Below are 18,071 nucleotides of genomic sequence, written 5' to 3'. Positions count from 1 at the left end.
GTAACCCGAGGCACCACTGTAATGGTTTAAAAAATATGCTTTGGTTTTTATTCTTGAGTTTTATTCTATACTGTTACTTTACTTTGTGTTGATTTCTTTTCCTACAGGGTGGCGTACAAATGGAAGAGCAGGGACCGAGGAGGCCCATTCAAAGGGCGAGGCTGGAATCCAAAGGGAAAAAATCTCCTGTGGGCCAAGTTGGGACTCTCAGGGATCTTCTGCCTCGGGGAGATTTACATCAAATTAAGCAGGAGCCAGAGGAGGGGCAGCCGCAGCAGCACTGGGATGCCCAGTGGCAGGATTTCCTGATGACGATGCACCCCGCTTCTTCAAGGTGGGAAACCCCACAGGCTCCCAGTCCTCCCCTCTCTGGGGATGGTGTCCTCCCGGCCTCCTTCAGGGGAGCTGCAGGTGTCAGTCGGTGGCCCAGCGGGAGAGCAGGGGGGACACACCAGACCCTGCCAGACTTGAGTGGGGAATCACGAGAGGAAGGAGGCGAGCTGATTTCCTCTGTGAAAGTGAAGGAGGAGATCCTGAATGAGGAGGAAGAAGATGAGGCCATGAGGTCGGAGATGGAGAGGCAGTGCTTCAGGCGGTTCTGCTACCAGGAGGCCGAGGGGCCCCGAGAGGTCTGGCTTCGGCTCCAGGACCTTTGCTCCCAGTGGCTGAAGCCAGAGAGGCGCACCAAGGAAGAGATCGTGGAGCTGCTGGTCCTGGAGCAGTTCCTGATCATCCTGCCTGCGGAAATGCAGAGCTGGGTCAAGGGATGCAGGCCAGAGACCTGCGCCCAGGCGGCGGCCCTCGCTGAGGACTTCCTGCTGCAGCTCCAAGACACCGAGAGGCTTCCGAGAAAGGTAAGTGCCCTCCTTTCCCATTGGTTTCCAGCATCTGGAGGTCACAGATCCATTGCCTCTAGACATGGAGGCTCTGTTTAGCTATAGCAGGCAAGTCCGTTTTGGGGGGTCTAATCTGGCCCGCCGGTCAGTTTAATCCGGCCCCCACAGGCAGTTCCTTCTCCGGGTTCTAAAGAATGTTCAACAACTTTGGGGTAAAATTCTTTTTAAAAGGTCAACAACTTCAACCCTAAAAAAAGGTCAACAACTCAACAACTTTGGTCGGCCCTCTAGCATGTTCATCAAATCTTGCCCTCTTTGGAAAACGTTTGGGCATCCCTGAGCAATAGTAACAAAGATTCATTGACAGACCCATCCTCCTCACTGCATTTCTCTCTAATCCTTTAAAAAAGGCTTATTAGAGCAAACATCAGGAGGCATCAAAGCATGTTCAGGGAACTTTGGTTTTTATCAACATAGCAGCTGTTGCGAAGGAGGTTTCCTTCCTATCACCACTGTTTTCCTGATCTAAATTGCTCCCCCATCCCGGCCATAATGCTGTTTGCTCCCCAGTGAGGAAAAAATAATAATCTAGATTTTTCTTGTGGCTTCAACGCTCCCATCTGCAGTGTAAGATAGTTGTAATGTTTGTTGAGATGATGCCCGTGTTTGTATCTTGGCTTATTAAACTAGGAAAGGAATAAGCCATTTATTCATACGAGATCAGTGGGACTCACTTCCTGGTAGGTGTGTATAGGATTGTGGTCTAAAGTGCTATTCAGATGCTGTTTTTCGAAATACAGCAGCGTCTCCGCTAATCTGCCTTGTGGGGGTTATTGGGTTGTTTTTGTTTTGATTATGTATTTTTTGTTTTTAATATATATTATAATTTTATCCTGGGATCTGCGGTATACACATTTAAAATAAATAAATCTGGATTTGCACCCCCATTTCTGTTCCAGGTGTCTTGGCCTGCAGAAGATATTGCTAATTCTCCAAAGTCCGAACAAGATCTCTTGGACACAGCAGACACCCATCTCTCTGCAGAGGCTGAGGAGGAGAGCGAAGAGGAGGCCAGCTTTCTGGGTAAGGGATAGGGGTCTGGATCTTTGGTCGTTTTGCAATTTCTGTGGTGAAATTATCAGGCTGCTTTTGACAGTGAAAGCTCTGAAAAAGCCACTTCCCAATCTAGCGTCTTTGAGGGATTTTGAACTGCAACTCCCATCAGCCCCCAGCATTACCTGAAGGCATCAAGTTGGGAGAATGCTGTGGTGGGAGGAAAGCCCAACTTTCACCCTCCTTTTCTCACACCCAGATGTGATATGAAATGCCTCTTTGCATTTATTTACCACGCATGTCTTTTTGTTAATGCAAATAACATTTTTCAAGGGGTGGGTTGTTGTCAGCACTCCTGCAGCTGCCGTTTGCATTGGGAGGAAAGCCTTGAGTGGCACCCAGGTCTCTACCCTTTAGATCTCTCATTCCATTTTAGAGCAAGTGGCTGTTCTGGTTGACTAGGACAGGCTGAGCATCATCTAGAAAAGGGAGAGTTTTTCTAGCTTCAGTTGGCAATTGAAAGGCCTTAGATGACCTTTGACACGTTCCTTTTTAAAATTGATGTATTTTATTTAATGCATTTTTTTTTAATTAAATTTCTTTCAAGAAGAATATAGTGTTATTATTAGTAGTAGCAGCAACACAGGAAGCTGTCTTTTATCAAAGTCAATTGAGCTCAATATTGTCTAATGTATGCTGACTGGTTACCAACCCTTCAGGCTTTCTGGCAGCCCTACCTGGTGAGGTCAAGGAATTAGCATATTGAAATTGCTATTATTGTTTCTTTGACCCTGCCATCCCTCTTGCGAGAGGCCAGGATGGCAAACAAAGCAGCAGAACAAAGTTAAAACCACACTGTGAAATACAATACAATACATATAAAATTCAATATGCCAGTGAGTCGGCCTTGGTCCTGTATACCTGAAGGAGCCTCTCCACCTCCACCGTTCAGCCCGGACACTGAGATCCAGGGCCGAGGGCCTTCTGGCGGTTCCCTCATTGCGAGAAGTGAGGTTACAGGGAACCAGACAGAGGGCCTTCTTGGTAGCAGCACCCACCCTGTGGAACGCCCTTCCATCAGATGTCAAGGAAATAAGCAGCTATCCTAATTTTAAAAGACATCTGAAGGCAGCCCTGTTTAGGGAAGCTTTTAATATTTAATGCTGTATTGTTTTAATATTCAATTGGGAGCTGCCTGGAGTGGCTGGGGAGACTCAGCCAGATGGGCGGGGTAAGTTTTCTTCTCCATAAACTTTACTGCCATCAACAAATTCATAAGCACAGTTTATGTAAATATGTGTTACATGCTTGCATGGAGAAAGAGGAAGGAGAAGCATTAAATTAAATCACATGTAGTTAGGCTTAGTTACAGAAAGGAAACAAGGAAGGGACATAGCTTAGTTGTAGAGCACTTGCAGAAGGTTCCCAATTCCAAGCATCTCCAACTGAGGCTGAGAATGTCCCCGAGCCGGATAACTGTTTACAATGTTCTTTTAAGTAACTTGTACATTTCCCCTATTCTTTATTCTTTATTAAATTTGTTCTCTTTTTGATCTCTGATCTTCCCAGTCATTTTAGCCATTTCAGCATAGTCCATCATCTTTGTCAGCCATTCTTCTTTTGTAGATAGTTTATCTTCCTTCCATCTTTGAGCAAGTAGCATTTGCGCAGCTGTCGTAGTGAACATAAACACTACAGTCTCTTCCACTCCTTTGGTATTTCTGGACCCAAAATTCCTAGTAAAAAAAAGCTTCTGTTTTCCCCACAAATATTCTGACTCATTATAAGGAAGCTTCCTGTGTTCCTAAATGAGTGTGGCAGTATAAAATAGCTTTGATAATTGATCCAATGTGCAGCTTTATGGGTTTTAGAGGGTTTTTCCTCCAATGTGGGGTAGAGGTGAGTTCTTGATTCTCTCTTTGTTTCGGCAGGCAGCGACCAAGCATATGAGAATGGGGGGGAATCCTTCCCCTTTGAAAGGCACCCACAAGTGGGCATCAGCGGAGTGTCCTTGGCAAGACTCAACAGGAAAATTTTCCAGGTTTGTGGGTTGGAAGAGATGCCTGGCGATCAACAGAGGCAAGAAAGCCACCGAGAGAACTCAGCAGAGGTCCAAGCTTTTATTTGTGATGAGAGCAACAGAGGAAGCACCTTCCCCGGGGGAAGCCAGAAGGCGAAGAGGAAAAGGACAGGCCCTGACTGGGGCACCGTTTTGCGCCGGAGCTTTGATTTTCCTCGGAATCAGAAGATGCAAAAGCTATACACATGCACCTACTGCGGGAAGATCTCCAACAACAGCGCGCACATGATTATCCACGAGAGGACCCACACCGGGGAGAAGCCGTACAAGTGCTCAGAGTGCGGCAAGTGCTTCAGCACAAACTGCAACCTTATGAAACACACGAGGGTCCACACTGGCGAGAAGCCATACAGATGCTCGGACTGCGGGCGGAGCTTCAGCGACAAGGCCTCCCTTATTGTACATGAGAGAACCCACACGGGAGAGAAGCCTTACGAGTGTCCGATGTGTGGGAAAAGCTTCACCTCCAGCTCCAACCTCATCACTCACAAAAGGGTGCACACGGGAGAGAAGCCATATAAGTGCTCCGAGTGTGGGCAGAGCTTTGTCCACAGGCCCCAGCTCGTCATCCACATCCGGACGCACACGGGAGAGAAGCCGTACGAGTGCCTGGAGTGCGGCAAGAGCTTCAACCAGAAAGCAGACCTCATTATACACGGGCGAACCCACACCGGGGAGAAGCCGTACGAGTGCGCGGAGTGTGGGAAAAGCTTCATCTCGAGCTCTTACCTCCGGAAACACGAAAGGCTGCACACGGGGAAGAAAACCCAAGCTGGGGAAGAAACCCACAAGTGCAGCTACTGCAGGAAGAGCTTCATCAGCCGCTCCAAACTTCTCATCCACGAGAGAACGCACACGGGAGAGAAACCCTTTGAGTGCGCCGAGTGTGGGAAAAGCTTCAGCACGAGCTCCAACCTTGTCAATCACAAGAGGGTGCACACGGGAGAGAAGCCCTACCAGTGCATGGATTGTGGGCAGAAGTTCAGCACGAACTCTAACCTTGTCAATCACAGGAGGGTTCACACAGGGGAGAAGCCCTACGAGTGCTCGGATTGTGGGCAGAGCTTCGGCCACAAGGCATCCCTTAGACGACACAAGAGAATCCACTCGAGAGAGACCACCTCCTGAGTGCTTGCATTGCAGACAAAGGTTGATGCCAGCTCTTATCACAGGCTCATAGGAAGCTGCCTTATATCAAGTCAGAGACCACGGGCCTGTCTAGCTTAGGAAGGGCTGTTGCTCTATGGTAGAGCACCTGCCTTGCTCGCAGGCGGTCCTTGGTTCAATCCCCGGTGTTGCCAGGTAGGGCTCTGACTGTCTTCTTGTCTGAAACCCTTGAGAACCACTGACAGTCACTGAGCTAAATGAACCAGTGGTCTTACTTTGTATAAGGTAACTTCCTATTTCTAGCTCAGAATTGGGTGCTTCCAGATAGGTGTTTACGGTGGGATAAGTGCTCCTCACCTTATGCCAGCCCATATCCTCAGCCCCCCCCCCATTAATCCAGATTTACCCTTTTCAGGAACTTTAAAAAAGACCAAACTGTTGTCAGTGACCCATTTGCGATGGCTCTGAAGCTGTAATATTAACACCCATCCTTGAAGCACCCATTTTTCACACCAACCAGCAGTGGCTCTGCAGGGATTCAGGCACCTTCCTGGCCCTGCCTGGAGATGTCAGGTATTGATCCTGGAACCTGCATGCAAAGCAGTTGCTCTACCTCTGACCTTCCCTGCTAGAAAAGGCATAGACTGACTGCAAATTTTGCAGGGTCAGATTTTGAGCTGAAACACCAGGGATTGACGATGGTGCTTTAAATGTACGCTGGAAGAATTCATACTGGGGATCTCTTTATTTGCTTTAATGGTTAAAGCAAATAAAGAAAATTACTGACCTCTCTCATCGCTTAGACTCTAGGCCGGGGTGGGGAACCTCAGGCCAAACGTGAACCTTCAGTTTTCACTGCCTGGCCTTCAGAACTTTCGCCTGGCCGCTCCCAGATCTCACAGGCAGAACACGAGGGTGTAAGAAGTAGCCTTATTCACCTAGCCTGGTGTTATGCATTCTGACAGGCATGGGCTCTCCAAGCTTTTGGGTAGAGAGTGGGCCTTCCACATCACCTGCTGGAGATGAGCCTTACGTGGGCAAATTGTGCCCTACAACTGAGCTATGGTGCCTTTTGAAAAGGTCCTGCATTGGGTTCCTGGGATCTCCCATTTAAAAAATATTTGAGAGCGCTGCAATTCTGGGACAATGGAACCAATGGCCTGACCCGGTCAGTATAAGTTGGCTTCACATTTCCCGCATGGAAAAGCGGGGGGGGGGAGGCATGAAGATGGTGCAGACAGGGCCTCTCCTGACCTATGAGCATCACTGTCACAGGTTGTTTAGCAGGTGTTGGTGGCCATCTGTCATGGATGCTTTGCATTGCAGGCAGTTGCACTAGAAGGCCTTTGAGATCCAATTCTGCAATTCCATGTGCCCCCTGTTCCCCCTCACTTGTGAACAGAGCCCTTTCTAGGTAGGGTCGGGAAAGGCTCTGTGCCTGAAACTATGGAGAGCTGCTGCCAGTCAGTGCAGATGATGGGGGGGGGCGTTGTAGCTTAGTTTGCATGCAGAAGATTCCCACACCCCCATGAAGGACTGGGAGAGACCACTGTTTGAAACCCTGGAGAACCGCTACCAGTCAGTGCAGACTATTCTGAGCAACATGGACCAGTTGGTCTGGCTTGGTACAAGGTCATTTCTAATGTTCCTAACTGAACTGGCTCTACACAACTACTAGCTAATGTTATTAGGGCATACAAACAGCAAAGGCTGTTGAAGATGACACATGATTGCCCCTCCGTGGGACCTCTTTATTCCCTGGGTTAGGGAAACAACTCTAGCATTTAAATAATTCACTAATAGTTAAGTGAGGTGATCATCTACTGAGGACATAGTGTAGTATTCCTAACCTATGGCTTAGAATTATCTTGATTTAAATAATAACAACAACAATAATAATTACATGAGGCTTGTCTGTGTTTTTCCCCTCTTTCTGTCTGTTTAAATAAACTTCGTTGATTTTGTAAAGCTGTTTCTGTTTTGTTTATTATTATAGTCCTGTTGTTTTGGTGGGGAATTAAATGGGGATAAGTTGAGCAAAGAGGCTTATGTGAAATTGTTTTTGCTGTTGTTGTTTTTATAAAACAGCAAAACGGGGGTAAAATCCATGGTTTGGTGTTCAGGGCTTCGACCCCACCTCTTACGTGTACACAACACTGAATTCTTTTTCTTTTCTTTTTTGTAAATTTATTTGAGTTTTTCAAATTAATCAACATGCGGCACTTTATGAAGCTGGAAAGTGAGTGGCTCCTGTATAGAAATGCCACTGCCATTAGACATTTGACAGTGGAACAGAGTCCCTCAGGAGGTGAAGGACTCTCCTTCAATGGAGGTGTTGTCTGGGATAGGGAGGAGGGGACAGGGAGAGACAGCCCTACAAGAAGAAGAAGAAAAAGAAAAAGAAAAAGAAAAAGAAGAAGAGTAGTTTGGATTTGATACCCCGCTTTATCACTAGAAAGCCCAAAGGTGATTGCAGACAGTACTTTAACATCATGTGAGTCATTCAGATCCAGTTTTTATGGATGCCTCTGTGATTGATGTGTTCGGCTGCTGCACATTCCATTTGGAAAATTGCAACAGCTCATGCATTTATTGCTCACAACAGGCCACAAAGCTTGACAAATGTTTGGGGGTTGGGCTGTTTTCTGTCCTTTCAGTCATTTCATCCCTGCTGTCCTACACCCCTTTTCCATTCTGAGCACATGAACAGGTATTTTTATACCTATGTGCACACATTGTTATTCTATTTTATTTATATATTTTTAAAAAAACCAGAAAAGGTTTGAGAGCAGAAGAGCAAATGTATTGTTCCTCTCCCATTCTCACAGCCCCAGGAAGAGCTAGTAGTTCAGGGGCAGCACAGGGGCTTTTAATGCAGGTGGTCCTAGACCTCTGCTTTGGAATCGTAGCATCAACCGAAAACAAGAATTCAAGAAATCTCATACTTTCCCTCACTATTCTGTGGTGTGAGAAAACCATTCTGGATCATCTCAAAGACCCTTATATTGCAACATCTTGTGGCCAGGCAGGTAACTCTGGGAAGCCCCTGAGCAAGGCACTATAGCATGTTCCCGTTGCGACTTCTTAGCAACTCGTACCTGAAGCACACTGCCTCTTAAGGCCGAAATCTACATTTTCCTTGGAGTAAGACCAACTGAACTGAATGGGGCTTATTTCTATGTTCAGTAGAATCGTACAGGATTGGCCTGCAAACTTCTGACACATTAGTTCTGAGTGCTAATATAGCTGTCATCCTTTTTCTTTTTTCTGTTGGAGGTCCTCCTCAAACAGCAGAGCAACATGGCTATAGGTAAATTTTGTCCACAATAGATTTGTTGCTCTGTAAGGCAGAGGTGGCAGAAACCTTTTTGGGTTTGAGAGCCATTTTCCTTTCTGGGCAAACTTCTGTGGGCCAGGGATGAGTGAAGCCAGAGGTGAAAATGGGCAGACCACCAAATGCAAATATTACTTTTATACACTTATACCGCTCTTTGAGTCTTCCATCCAGGGAAGCAAGAGGCATGGTCAGAGTTCAAGGACAAATTCCAGCCAGGCAAAAACACTCTCTGGAGGCCTGGAGAGAGCTCCCAGGGCTAGAGAGAGGTATGCAGGGCCACATTCAGCCCCTGAGGTTCCCTGTCCGTGTTTTAAGGTGTCAGGACTTGTGGTTTTTTGGCGCAAGAATTTGGTGCTGAATTCCCCTGAGATTTGTATATATTGAACAGGATTGGGGGGAAGATCTAGACTAGAATTTAATGAGAAAACGCTTTGCACACAACTCTTTCAGCTGTTGCATGTGCATCAACTACATTTAGCATCATGGGAGTCTGAAGTGTGTATGAATTGACACACTCAAAACTTCTAGTCATCCAACTCCAGACAGAGGCTAACAATGACTGAAAAGAAAACCACATAGAACAGGTATATTGAAAACCTTTAAAGAGACAGAGAAACCAACAAAAAAACCAAATATCAAAACCAACCCAATACGATACAAATTTTACTAGCTGCACACAATATTTCCAGGTGTTGTTTTTTTTAGCAGCAGCTATTTTGCTTCTCTCGTTTGTAGGCACCAGTCCTCCAAAATAGTTGAATAAATATTTGGAACTTCTAAGGGGCCAACACCAACCTTTTGGATGCTCGGGCCCAGAGTCCATCAGATTTCTCTAGCGCAAGATAAAACGTTGGAACATTAGTTCAGCACCCATATGTGGAGACTGCTGCTCACTGTGACTGGTAGCTGGAAGGCAAGGAGGCCAACAGTAGGTGGAGGCAGAGCCCATGATAGGTGGAGACACCTAATTCTGGTTTTGTCCCTATCCTCCCTACTGAGTTTGGGATAATCTTCTGGCTGTTGGAGAGTGAGGTTGGTGCTCCATCTGCCTCCAATGAATTTCAGCAACTAAACCATGGCGGAATCTAGCAGTGACTTAATTTCTATCAAGGTATTTCAAGAATATATCTATGAGGTCTGCTTTCCATTTGCAATGAATGGAATGTTGCCTAGGGTAAAAAAAACCTGTATAGTTTCACTTTTTTTTTTTACCTAGTAGCCATTGATCTCCAGCATAAACTATTCACACAGTCTAAATTTATGAAGCTTTCACTCCAAACTCTTCTTCACAGACATCCTAAAGGTTCACATGTAGATTTTCTGTTACGGAAACAGAGGGAATAGTGGACATTTCCTCCCGCGTTTGTATGGTTTCTCTCGTGTGTGTACCCTTTCGTGTTTCTTACAGTCAGAGCTAGAAATAAAGCTTTTCCCGCATTCATAACACTCATAAGGCTTTTCTCCTGTGTGGGTCCTCATGTGCTTTGTAAGGGAGGATCTGTGACTTAAGCTTCTCCCACACTCGGGGCACGAATACGGTTTCTCTCCAGTATGGGTTCTCTGGTGCGTGATAAGGTTTGATTTCAAATTGAAACTTTGCCCACAATCAGAGCATTTGTAGGGTTTCTCCCCTGTATGGGTTCTCAGGTGTTTAGTGAGGGAGGATTTATCGCTGAAACCTTTCCTACAGATGGAGCATACATATGGCTTCTCACCAGTATGGATTCTCCTGTGTGTAATAAGGTTTGACTTCCAATTAAAGCTCTGTCCACATTCTGAGCAAGTATAGGGTTTCTCCCCTGTATGTAACCGTTTATGGTTTATGAATTGATAGCCTGTGCTAAAGCTTTTCCCACACTCAGAGCATTCATACGGCTTTTGCCCAGTGTGCTTTCTCTTGTGGATAACAAGGTCTCCTTTCTGATTAAAGCTTTTCCCACAGTCTGAGCATTTATGAGGTTTTTCTCCTGTGTGGGTCCTTCTGTGTGTAAGGAGATGTGATGCCTGACTGAAGCTTTGCCCACATTCTAAACACTTATACGGTTTCTCGCCTGTGTGGATCCTCTGGTGTTTACCAAGGATTTTCCTTTGACTGAAGCTTTGTCCGCATTCCCCACACTTATATGGTTTCTCCCCCGTGTGGATTCTGACATGTGAAAACAGATTCCCTTTCTGACAGAAGCTTTGCCCGCACTCTGAACATTTATATGGTTTCTCTCCTGTGTGTATTCTTTTGTGTTTTGTGAGGTAAGACGTGGTATTGAAGCTTTTCCCGCACTCGGAGCACTCGTATGGTTTTTCTCCAGTGTGGGTTCTCTCGTGAACAAGGAGGTCTGCTCTCCTGTTAGCAATTTTCCCGCAGAATGTGCACGTGTACAGCATTTTCTGATTCTTAGTTAGATCAGCGTCCTGACAGAAGTTCTTTCCACACTCTGAGTCCATCTGTATTGCCTCATGGCTTAAGAATTTATCTTGGAAACTTCCTTTGCATGATTCACTGTTACCTTCCTCACAAAGTAACCTGTATTCTGACATTGTCCACTGACGGTATTCCTGCTTGGATTCTTGAACTGCAGGCATCTCGTCCAGCTCACCACCCAGGAAAAACACCCCTTTAGCTCTTTCCAACGATATTCCACTGGTGTCAATTTGCTTAAGTGGAAAAGCCTCCTTTATGCTCCCCCACTCTTGGCCTACTGGAAGAAACAGAATTAATGAGTTAAACCCTGTACTGGAGATAGAAAAAGTTTTCTCAAAGGAATAAAGTGAATTACCCAATCCTCCACTCTAAGACTGAGTTTTTCCTTCAAGTGATGTAGCCAAAAACTACCATCCACACATCAACAGGCTCAGGGATAGCCCAAAGGTGTGCAGAAATACAAGCCTTACAAATGTGTCCTGAATCTTCCAAACGTTCAGGTTTGTTGAATGTCCCTGAGTCATAGTGTTGAAAGAGAGGGAGTAAAACCTATCAGAAGCATTTAGAAGTTTCCAAATAATACTAACTTTCGGATTCAAATCCTTACCCAGCAAGCTGGCCTCTTCCTCCTCCTTGACTTCCAGAGGAATTTGGCCCTTCACAGCATTTGAGATTAACTTGGGGTAATCAGCTGCCACATCTTCAACAGATCCTGGTGGCATCTGAAATAGAAAGGGACGTGGGGAGATACAAATTAGAAAGTCTGGATCAATGGCAATAATTCTGATTTCTCGCCATCACCACTCCACCCAGCACTAAGGGAAGAACCATGCAGGACAACTTTCGTGTGGTTGCGCCACGTCCCTATAAAATGGAGTGGGCAGAAAGAGATTTATTGCACAATATAGATGGGCAGAAGGGGACGGTTGAATAAATCCTGGTTGCAACGCTTCCCAGAGTGGGCTAATTTACCTCTGGGGCCTCCTTGGCTCTTTGGCCAGTGAATTCCTTGAAGTAGCTGCTGACAGTGTCCTCCTCCAGAATCTCTTCCTTCACTTTCACTGAAGAATCCAGGTTCTCTCTGCTGAGGCCTAGCAGGGTGCTAGACACGTCCCCTCCTCTGTGCTCCAGGCTGCCGCCAGCTCCTTCAAAGGAGACCTGGAATCCCTCAGCGCCCTCTCCTGAGGTGGGCTCAAGCAGCTGTAGAGTTTTCCTCTGGGACTGAGGGACTGGCACGGTCTCCATGAATCCCGGCCACTGGCCTTCCCAGCCCTGCTCATTCGGTTCTTGCTTAACAGGCTGTGGAGCAGCCCCCGTCAGAAACTCCCTGGTGGCTCCCATTTGGGGGATGTGGGCTTTGCCTCCTCCTGCATCCAATCGCTCGCCTGGTCGAGGTCCTGGTGGTTCATGCACATCCATTTTTATTCTCACTGAAGCTCCTGGACTAGAACAGAGTGTTTGCATTAAGAAATGCAGGTGCTCTGGTGGGGACTGAACTCGGAAACTTCTGCCTGCGAGGCAGGTGCTCTGAGTTGCTGTCCTCATCCTACATCTAGAGAGCCACAGGTTCCCCACCCCATAAGTTTAAGGCTGACACTTGGTTAGAGAAACCTTGTTTTCTCTGCAGTGTTTTTGCATCTCTTAGCCCTGGCCCCTGCTCCTTTCCCGGTTCAAACAACCCCCAAGATCTGTGTACTTTGCATGTCTTCTCCGTTTGCAACCCTGACCGGCCAATTGCAATCCGGACCCTTCTCTGCTGACGTTTCTCTCCCTCTTTCGCCTCCTAGCTGATCTTTGCCTTTCCGCTTCATCCCCCACTCAACTTACCTCTCGCTGCTGTTTCCAGTGCTCGGGATTCAGATCCCTGGAGCCAAAGTCTCCTAAGGCAAAATACCCCCCCCCCCGAGCTATTAATTGCACCAAAGCTATGGGGATGGGCAGGAACAGGAAGTCAATGCCCCTCCAAGACGCACCCACCCCTTGCCTATCTAGGAACGGGAGAGTTGTCAGTTTAACTCTTCCCTTCGACACAAAGATTATAGCAGGCATTGTACACCTTTTATTAAGGGGTGGTGGGGAGCAGAAGTTTTAGACTAACCCCTTTTGATTCATAATAAATGTATCCTCTCCCTTAGCCTCCATCTCTCCCTATTTCTGTATCTGTAGGCGTGTTGCTAGTGTTTATTTATTTAATTTGCAGTTTTGTACAGCATCACAAATCCTAGCAAATACCAACTTACAAAATACATAGCAGAATGTGTGTCGTGTGTCCACATGTTGCATAATTCATTCAAGTGATGCACAACCAGTGTACTTGTGTTCACATGTTACATTCTATGAGTGCACAATCTGTGCAGTATACCTCTCTGTACACAATTATTGGACACGCGTACAGTTGCTAACGTGTAGCGTTTCACAAGTCGGCAGCCTGGGCACCTGTGTATGCAGCAACTGTGATATGCAGGTCAACAAGGGTTCACTCTTTCGCACGAGAACCATATGCAGAGACAGTGTGCACCAGTGTTCAGTATAACGTGCGAACAAGCCGTCTGTGAACCAGGGATACACATGCTCCTTCTGTAAAGCTTTCGCACTCTTTTTAAGGCTGTAATTTGGAGCGTGATGATAAGATACCAACCAGCGAGTTCAGTACTGGGTTTAAGTTTGCACGTAACCCGGGAGGCTGGGTGTTCTTAGGGGTTACTTTGAAAATAAAACTGAACAAAACAAGGAACCATTATTGCACAGCCGGGGATCTCAGAAGAGACAATACCAATTTGTGGGTGTCTGCAGAGGGGCTTCAATGGGCATACATTTGCCTAGGAGTAAATCCCATTTAACTTAATGAGACTTAACGACTGAGTAGACAACCACAGGTTGGGATTGCAATGTGGTCCTTTTACTGGACAGGAAACACCTAATCAGGCAGATGGCGCTCATTCCCCTTTTTTTGCAAAATTGCGAGTTCCCGAATGGAAACGGACTTTCCAACATTAATGATCTGGGGGCGGGGGGCGCACCAATGAACTCCAGCATTTGCTGCGAGGCACTGAAGAGTTAAAGGGCACTGAACGCGGATGCCTAGAGTGGCCGGGTGTGTGTGACAAATTGGGGGAGAATTGAGGAAAGCAAAGCCACTTTCCCCTCCTCCTTTCTTTTTAATTGAAAACAACCCTTTGGATTTCTTATCCTTGGAGCGATTAGGGAGCTGCTGCCAAGGGCGAGCAATGCAAAGCCTGCCTGAAGCAGGTGAGTTCAAGGAAGGAGGAGGGGAGGGGAAGTGGATTGAGCGGAATCTAGCAGAAGGGGATCTGTTGGGAGAGCGAGCAGAGGGTGAGAGATGAGACGCTTCTCAGGCTTAGCAAGTGCCCTCAGGCTCAGTGGAGATCAGGGCTTCCCCCTCTTCTTCTTCTCTCACCAAGGGCGTCAGATCAGCTAGGAAGGACCATTGATACTGGTTGTGAAGGAGGAATAGGTGCTGTGTTAATCACATATTGTATTTACTTATTTATTATCATAATCATCATACCTTCAGGATCGCCGCACTGCATATGTGCTGGCTCAGACAATTGAATCTGCAGAACTGGCAATGTTAACAGGTGCCACACATACGCATTCTGCAGCTGTAAGAAATTTATCCTTTAGTGTGGCAGGGCCAACACGTTGGAGATCCCTGCCTGCCTGCCTGCCTGTTAATAATAATAATAATAATAATAATAATAATAATAATAATAATAATAATAATTTATACCCCACCCATCTGGCTGGGTTTCCCCAGCTACTCTGGGCAGCTCCCAACAGAATTATTAAAAACACGATAAAACACCAAACATTAAAAACTTCCCTAAACAGGACCACCTTCAGATGTCTTCTAAAAGTCAGATACTGTTGACATCAGGGCAAGCCACCTTCGCTGTGCTCTTTGCAGCACCTGCTTAAAAACATTTTTGTTAAGGCAAACCTATCCAGACACATAAATGCTGGCATGCTTTAATATCTTTCACTGTTGGTTTTTGTTTTCTTAAAAAAATGTTATTCACTGTTTTTATTGTTAATTTTAATATTTACTGTAAGCAGAGGTTTTATCCCAGCCTCTTGCTGTAGAGCAAGGTTTCCAAATCTTGGATCTCCAGCTGTTTTTGAACTTACAACTCCCATCATTCCTAGCTAGCAGGACCAGTGGTCAGGGATGATAGGAATTGTTGTTCAAAAATAGCTGGAGGGCCAAGTTCGGGAAACACTTCTGTGGAACATGAAACTCTTAATGCCTGGAACCCTGGATTGCTGCTGACTATCTGGCTTGGCATAAGGCAGCTTCCTGACTAAACCAGGGGCAGAGAACCTGCAGCCCTTCAGACATTGTTGAACGCAGTTCCCATCAGGCCCCAGCCAGTATGGCTAATGATCAAGGATGATGGGAGTTGTAGTCCAGCAACATCTGCAGGGTCACAAGTTCTCCATCCCTTCTGGGAATGAGTCATGGATGGTTGATGGCACGTATGTTGTTGTTGTTTATTCGTTTAGTTGTGTCCGACTTTCCGTGACCCCATGGACCAGAGCACGCCAAGCACTCCTGTCTTCCACTGCCTCCCGCAGTTTGGTCAGACTCATGTTCGTAGCTTCAAGAACACTGTCCAACCATCTCATTCTCTGCCGTCCCCTTCTCCTTGTGCCCCCTTCTCTTTCCCAGCATCAGGGTCTTTTCCAGGGAGTCTTCTCTTCTCATGAGGTGGCCAAAGTATTGGAGCCTCAGCTTCACGATCTGTCCTTCCAGTGAGCACTCAGGGCTGATTTCCTTCAGAATGGATAGGTTTGATCTTCTTGCAGTCCATGGGACTCTCAAGAGTCTCCTCTAGCACCATAATTCAAAAGCACTCCTTTTTGCCATGTGCGTTTTCTTGGAGTAGTCCTTGCCTTTTTCTGGCAGGAGAGGGTGATTGCTGAGGCCCCCGTTTCAACCAATAGAACCCACAATCCAGAACCCCCGTGTCAGGTAAGTGCGGTGGTGGGGTGGCAATGGGTAGGGGTGGGTGGCCGGAACTGCTTTTTTGCTGCCCCCTGGTGCTGGGCCTGGTGGCAGCCTGGGCCTGACTCTGCAATCCACCCCAGCGCCTAGTGGATCAGGGCCTTTGGATGTTGCCGAGTTGCTTTATAGGTTAAAACCAGCCCTTTGAATTGGGCCCGCAAATTAATTGGTAGCTAGTGCAGTCAGGCCAGGAAAGTCAGAAGAAAGTCGCACTGCATTCAGTGGGCCTTACTCCCAGGAGAGATGAGGGCTTTCCAAAGGACAGATGTTCTGAGGACTTGGGCTGCCTCTTGGCTTTTGTTTCTCTGCATTTTATATGAAGTTTCTCAATATGAGGGTGACGGTTTATGTCCTCCTTCACTTCCCTTCCCAGTGTCCAGGTAACTTACGAGCAGGTATTCGCTTTCCCTTTTCACCGCTGCTTTTTTAACCAGAATTTTCTCTCTCTTCTCTCTTCCAGCAGATTCTCCAGGCAACTATCCATCACATTATGAAGAGAAAACAAAAACTCAAGATTGATTTGGAGAGAGTAGAGCTGGACGATATGCTTATTTTCTGCCATGCATTCAAGCACCTGGGAGCAAGGTTGGCCCTGTGCTTAGGCAGAGTGAGGCAGCTGCCTCTGGCTGTGAATGCTGAGGATAAAAGTGTGACTGTAGAGTGTTGGGAGGGCAGTGCTGTGAGGGGGCTCCAACTTGCCCTTTGTTGCATGGACTAGTCTGCTGCCCTCCAGGGGCAATGGATGATTCTCTAGTTTACCACAGCTCAAGTAAGGGCTTGCCCACTCTTCCTCAGGTCTTCTTCCCTCCCTCCCAGGAAAACTGCTCTTTAGTGCTCAGTCGGAGCAAATAGCAATCTGGGCTTTAAATGGATTGATGTGGGGATACCTGGTATAGGGTATTTTTTTTCTTGTGTTTGACAATTCATCTGATTTAGAAATGAAGTGCAGGTTTTCCCTGGGAAGGGGGGGGGGGAACACTCACTTCTGTGCTTTCTAAACACATGGCAAGCACAGGGCGGGTGCCACTACCAAGAAATATTTGAATGAGAGGTAGAAAATAAACTAAAATTAAAAACATTTGAAGAAATAAAAGTTAATGACGGATTGGTTGCAATATCATCAGTTAAATGATGTGTTTAATGAGAACAAAAAGAACAACGGTTTTGATATAACAAGATCCAGGCTGGAGATAGATTTATTGGATGATAAGAGGGAAAAAATAATCGAAAATGTATAAATTACTATTGGAATGCCATACCAAAGCTGAAGTGGTAATGATACAATGGGCTAAAAATTTTGTTATGAAAATGATGTATAGATGTATTTAACACCAACTAAACTTGCTAAAATGTATAGGACAATAAATAAGGAGTGTTTGAAAGGTAAAGAAAAGGAAGAAAATTATTATCATATGTGGTGGACTTGTGATAAGGTAAAAGCATACTGTATTGGGAAATGATATATGATAAGTTAAAGAAAATGTATAAGAACACCTTTGTCAAATCATTTTTATTGGGTATAGTGGGTGAAGAGATACCGAAGGGAGATCAAAAACTGCAGCAATAATTCTTTTAGCCCAAAAATGGAAGCAACAATAAATATCAACGAAAGAAGAGTGGTAGATGAAGAGGATGGACTTTGTGGAACTGGTGAAGCTGACTGGAAAAATCTGAAACCAACGTGATCAAGGTTTCCAAAAAAACTGGAGTAAATTTATACAATACTTGAAGGACCATTGTAAGCAATTAACAACACTACCAGGGGTGTAAGAAGACTTGTAATGATAATTGTTACTACCCTTTTATATTTATTTAAAAACTGTAATATTTTGAATGAGTGAAACGGAAAACAGAAAATGTATAAATGCTATGATATACAATCGAATTAAAAAATATATATGTTGTTGTTGTTTAGTCGTTTAGTCGTGTCCGACTCTTCGTGACCCCATGGACCATAGCACACCAGGCACTCCTGTCTTCCACTGCCTCCCGCAGTTTGGTCAGACTCATGTTGGTGGCTTCGAGAACACTGTCCAACCATCTCGTCCTCTTTTGTCCCATTCTATATATGAATGAATAGTTCAGTGTCAAGCCTTGAATTATATTGTTAACTAGCTGGCCTGGGCACGCGTTGCTGCGTCTGACTCAAGGTCCTTGTTTCCCAGAAAAGGGGGAGGATGTGTCCTTCCCCCCCCAGACTATGTGTTTTTTTC

General features: G+C 45.9%; 2 protein-coding genes across 4 annotated transcripts in view; one reads left to right on the top strand and one right to left on the bottom strand.

Moving 5' to 3' along the window:
* Nucleotides 1-7,032, top strand: part of LOC118081151 (oocyte zinc finger protein XlCOF6-like) — a 35,207-nt gene extending 28,175 nt beyond the window's left edge. The window contains exon 4 of the mRNA XM_060270171.1: nt 4,210-7,032. Coding sequence (XP_060126154.1) covers nt 4,210-5,097 — 888 coding nt within the window. The 3' untranslated portion in view covers nt 5,098-7,032. The remainder of the gene's footprint in view (nt 1-4,209) is intronic.
* Nucleotides 7,033-7,037: 5 nt separating this feature from the next.
* Nucleotides 7,038-12,762, bottom strand: LOC118081206 (zinc finger protein 883). 3 transcript variants are annotated; one of them, XM_035107519.2, is made up of 4 exons: nt 12,660-12,762; nt 11,805-12,276; nt 11,440-11,554; nt 7,038-11,109 (listed from the first exon to the last, which is right to left on the bottom strand). In XM_035107519.2, the coding sequence occupies exons 2-4, from the start codon at nt 12,249-12,251 to the stop codon at nt 9,737-9,739; spliced, it is 1,935 nt and encodes a 644-aa protein (XP_034963410.2). In that variant the 5' UTR covers nt 12,252-12,276; nt 12,660-12,762; the 3' UTR covers nt 7,038-9,736. The 3 variants fall into 3 exon arrangements, with proteins under 3 accessions (XP_034963410.2, XP_034963411.2, XP_034963413.2); XM_035107520.2 differs by having other exon boundaries at nt 11,805-12,271; nt 12,660-12,756; XM_035107522.2 differs by lacking the exon at nt 12,660-12,762 and having other exon boundaries at nt 7,038-11,106.
* Nucleotides 12,763-18,071: the final 5,309 nt, after the last annotated feature.

The sequence above is a fragment of the Zootoca vivipara genome, chromosome 2 (assembly GCF_963506605.1).
Source record: "Zootoca vivipara chromosome 2, rZooViv1.1, whole genome shotgun sequence".
In the NCBI taxonomy this organism is placed as follows: Eukaryota; Metazoa; Chordata; class Lepidosauria; order Squamata; family Lacertidae; genus Zootoca; species Zootoca vivipara.
This window is presented reverse-complemented; position numbering and strand designations above follow the sequence as displayed.

Coding starts and splice junctions, on each gene's coding strand:
- LOC118081206 (XM_035107519.2), bottom strand. CDS start 12,251: ATGGATGTGCATGAACCACCAGGACCTCGACCAGGCGAGCGATTGGAT. Junction 11,555..11,804: donor GAGCCAAGGAGGCCCCAGAG/GTAAATTAGCCC, acceptor TTTCTATTTCAG/ATGCCACCAGGATCTGTTGA. Junction 11,110..11,439: donor GGAAGAGGCCAGCTTGCTGG/GTAAGGATTTGA, acceptor TGTTTCTTCCAG/TAGGCCAAGAGTGGGGGAGC.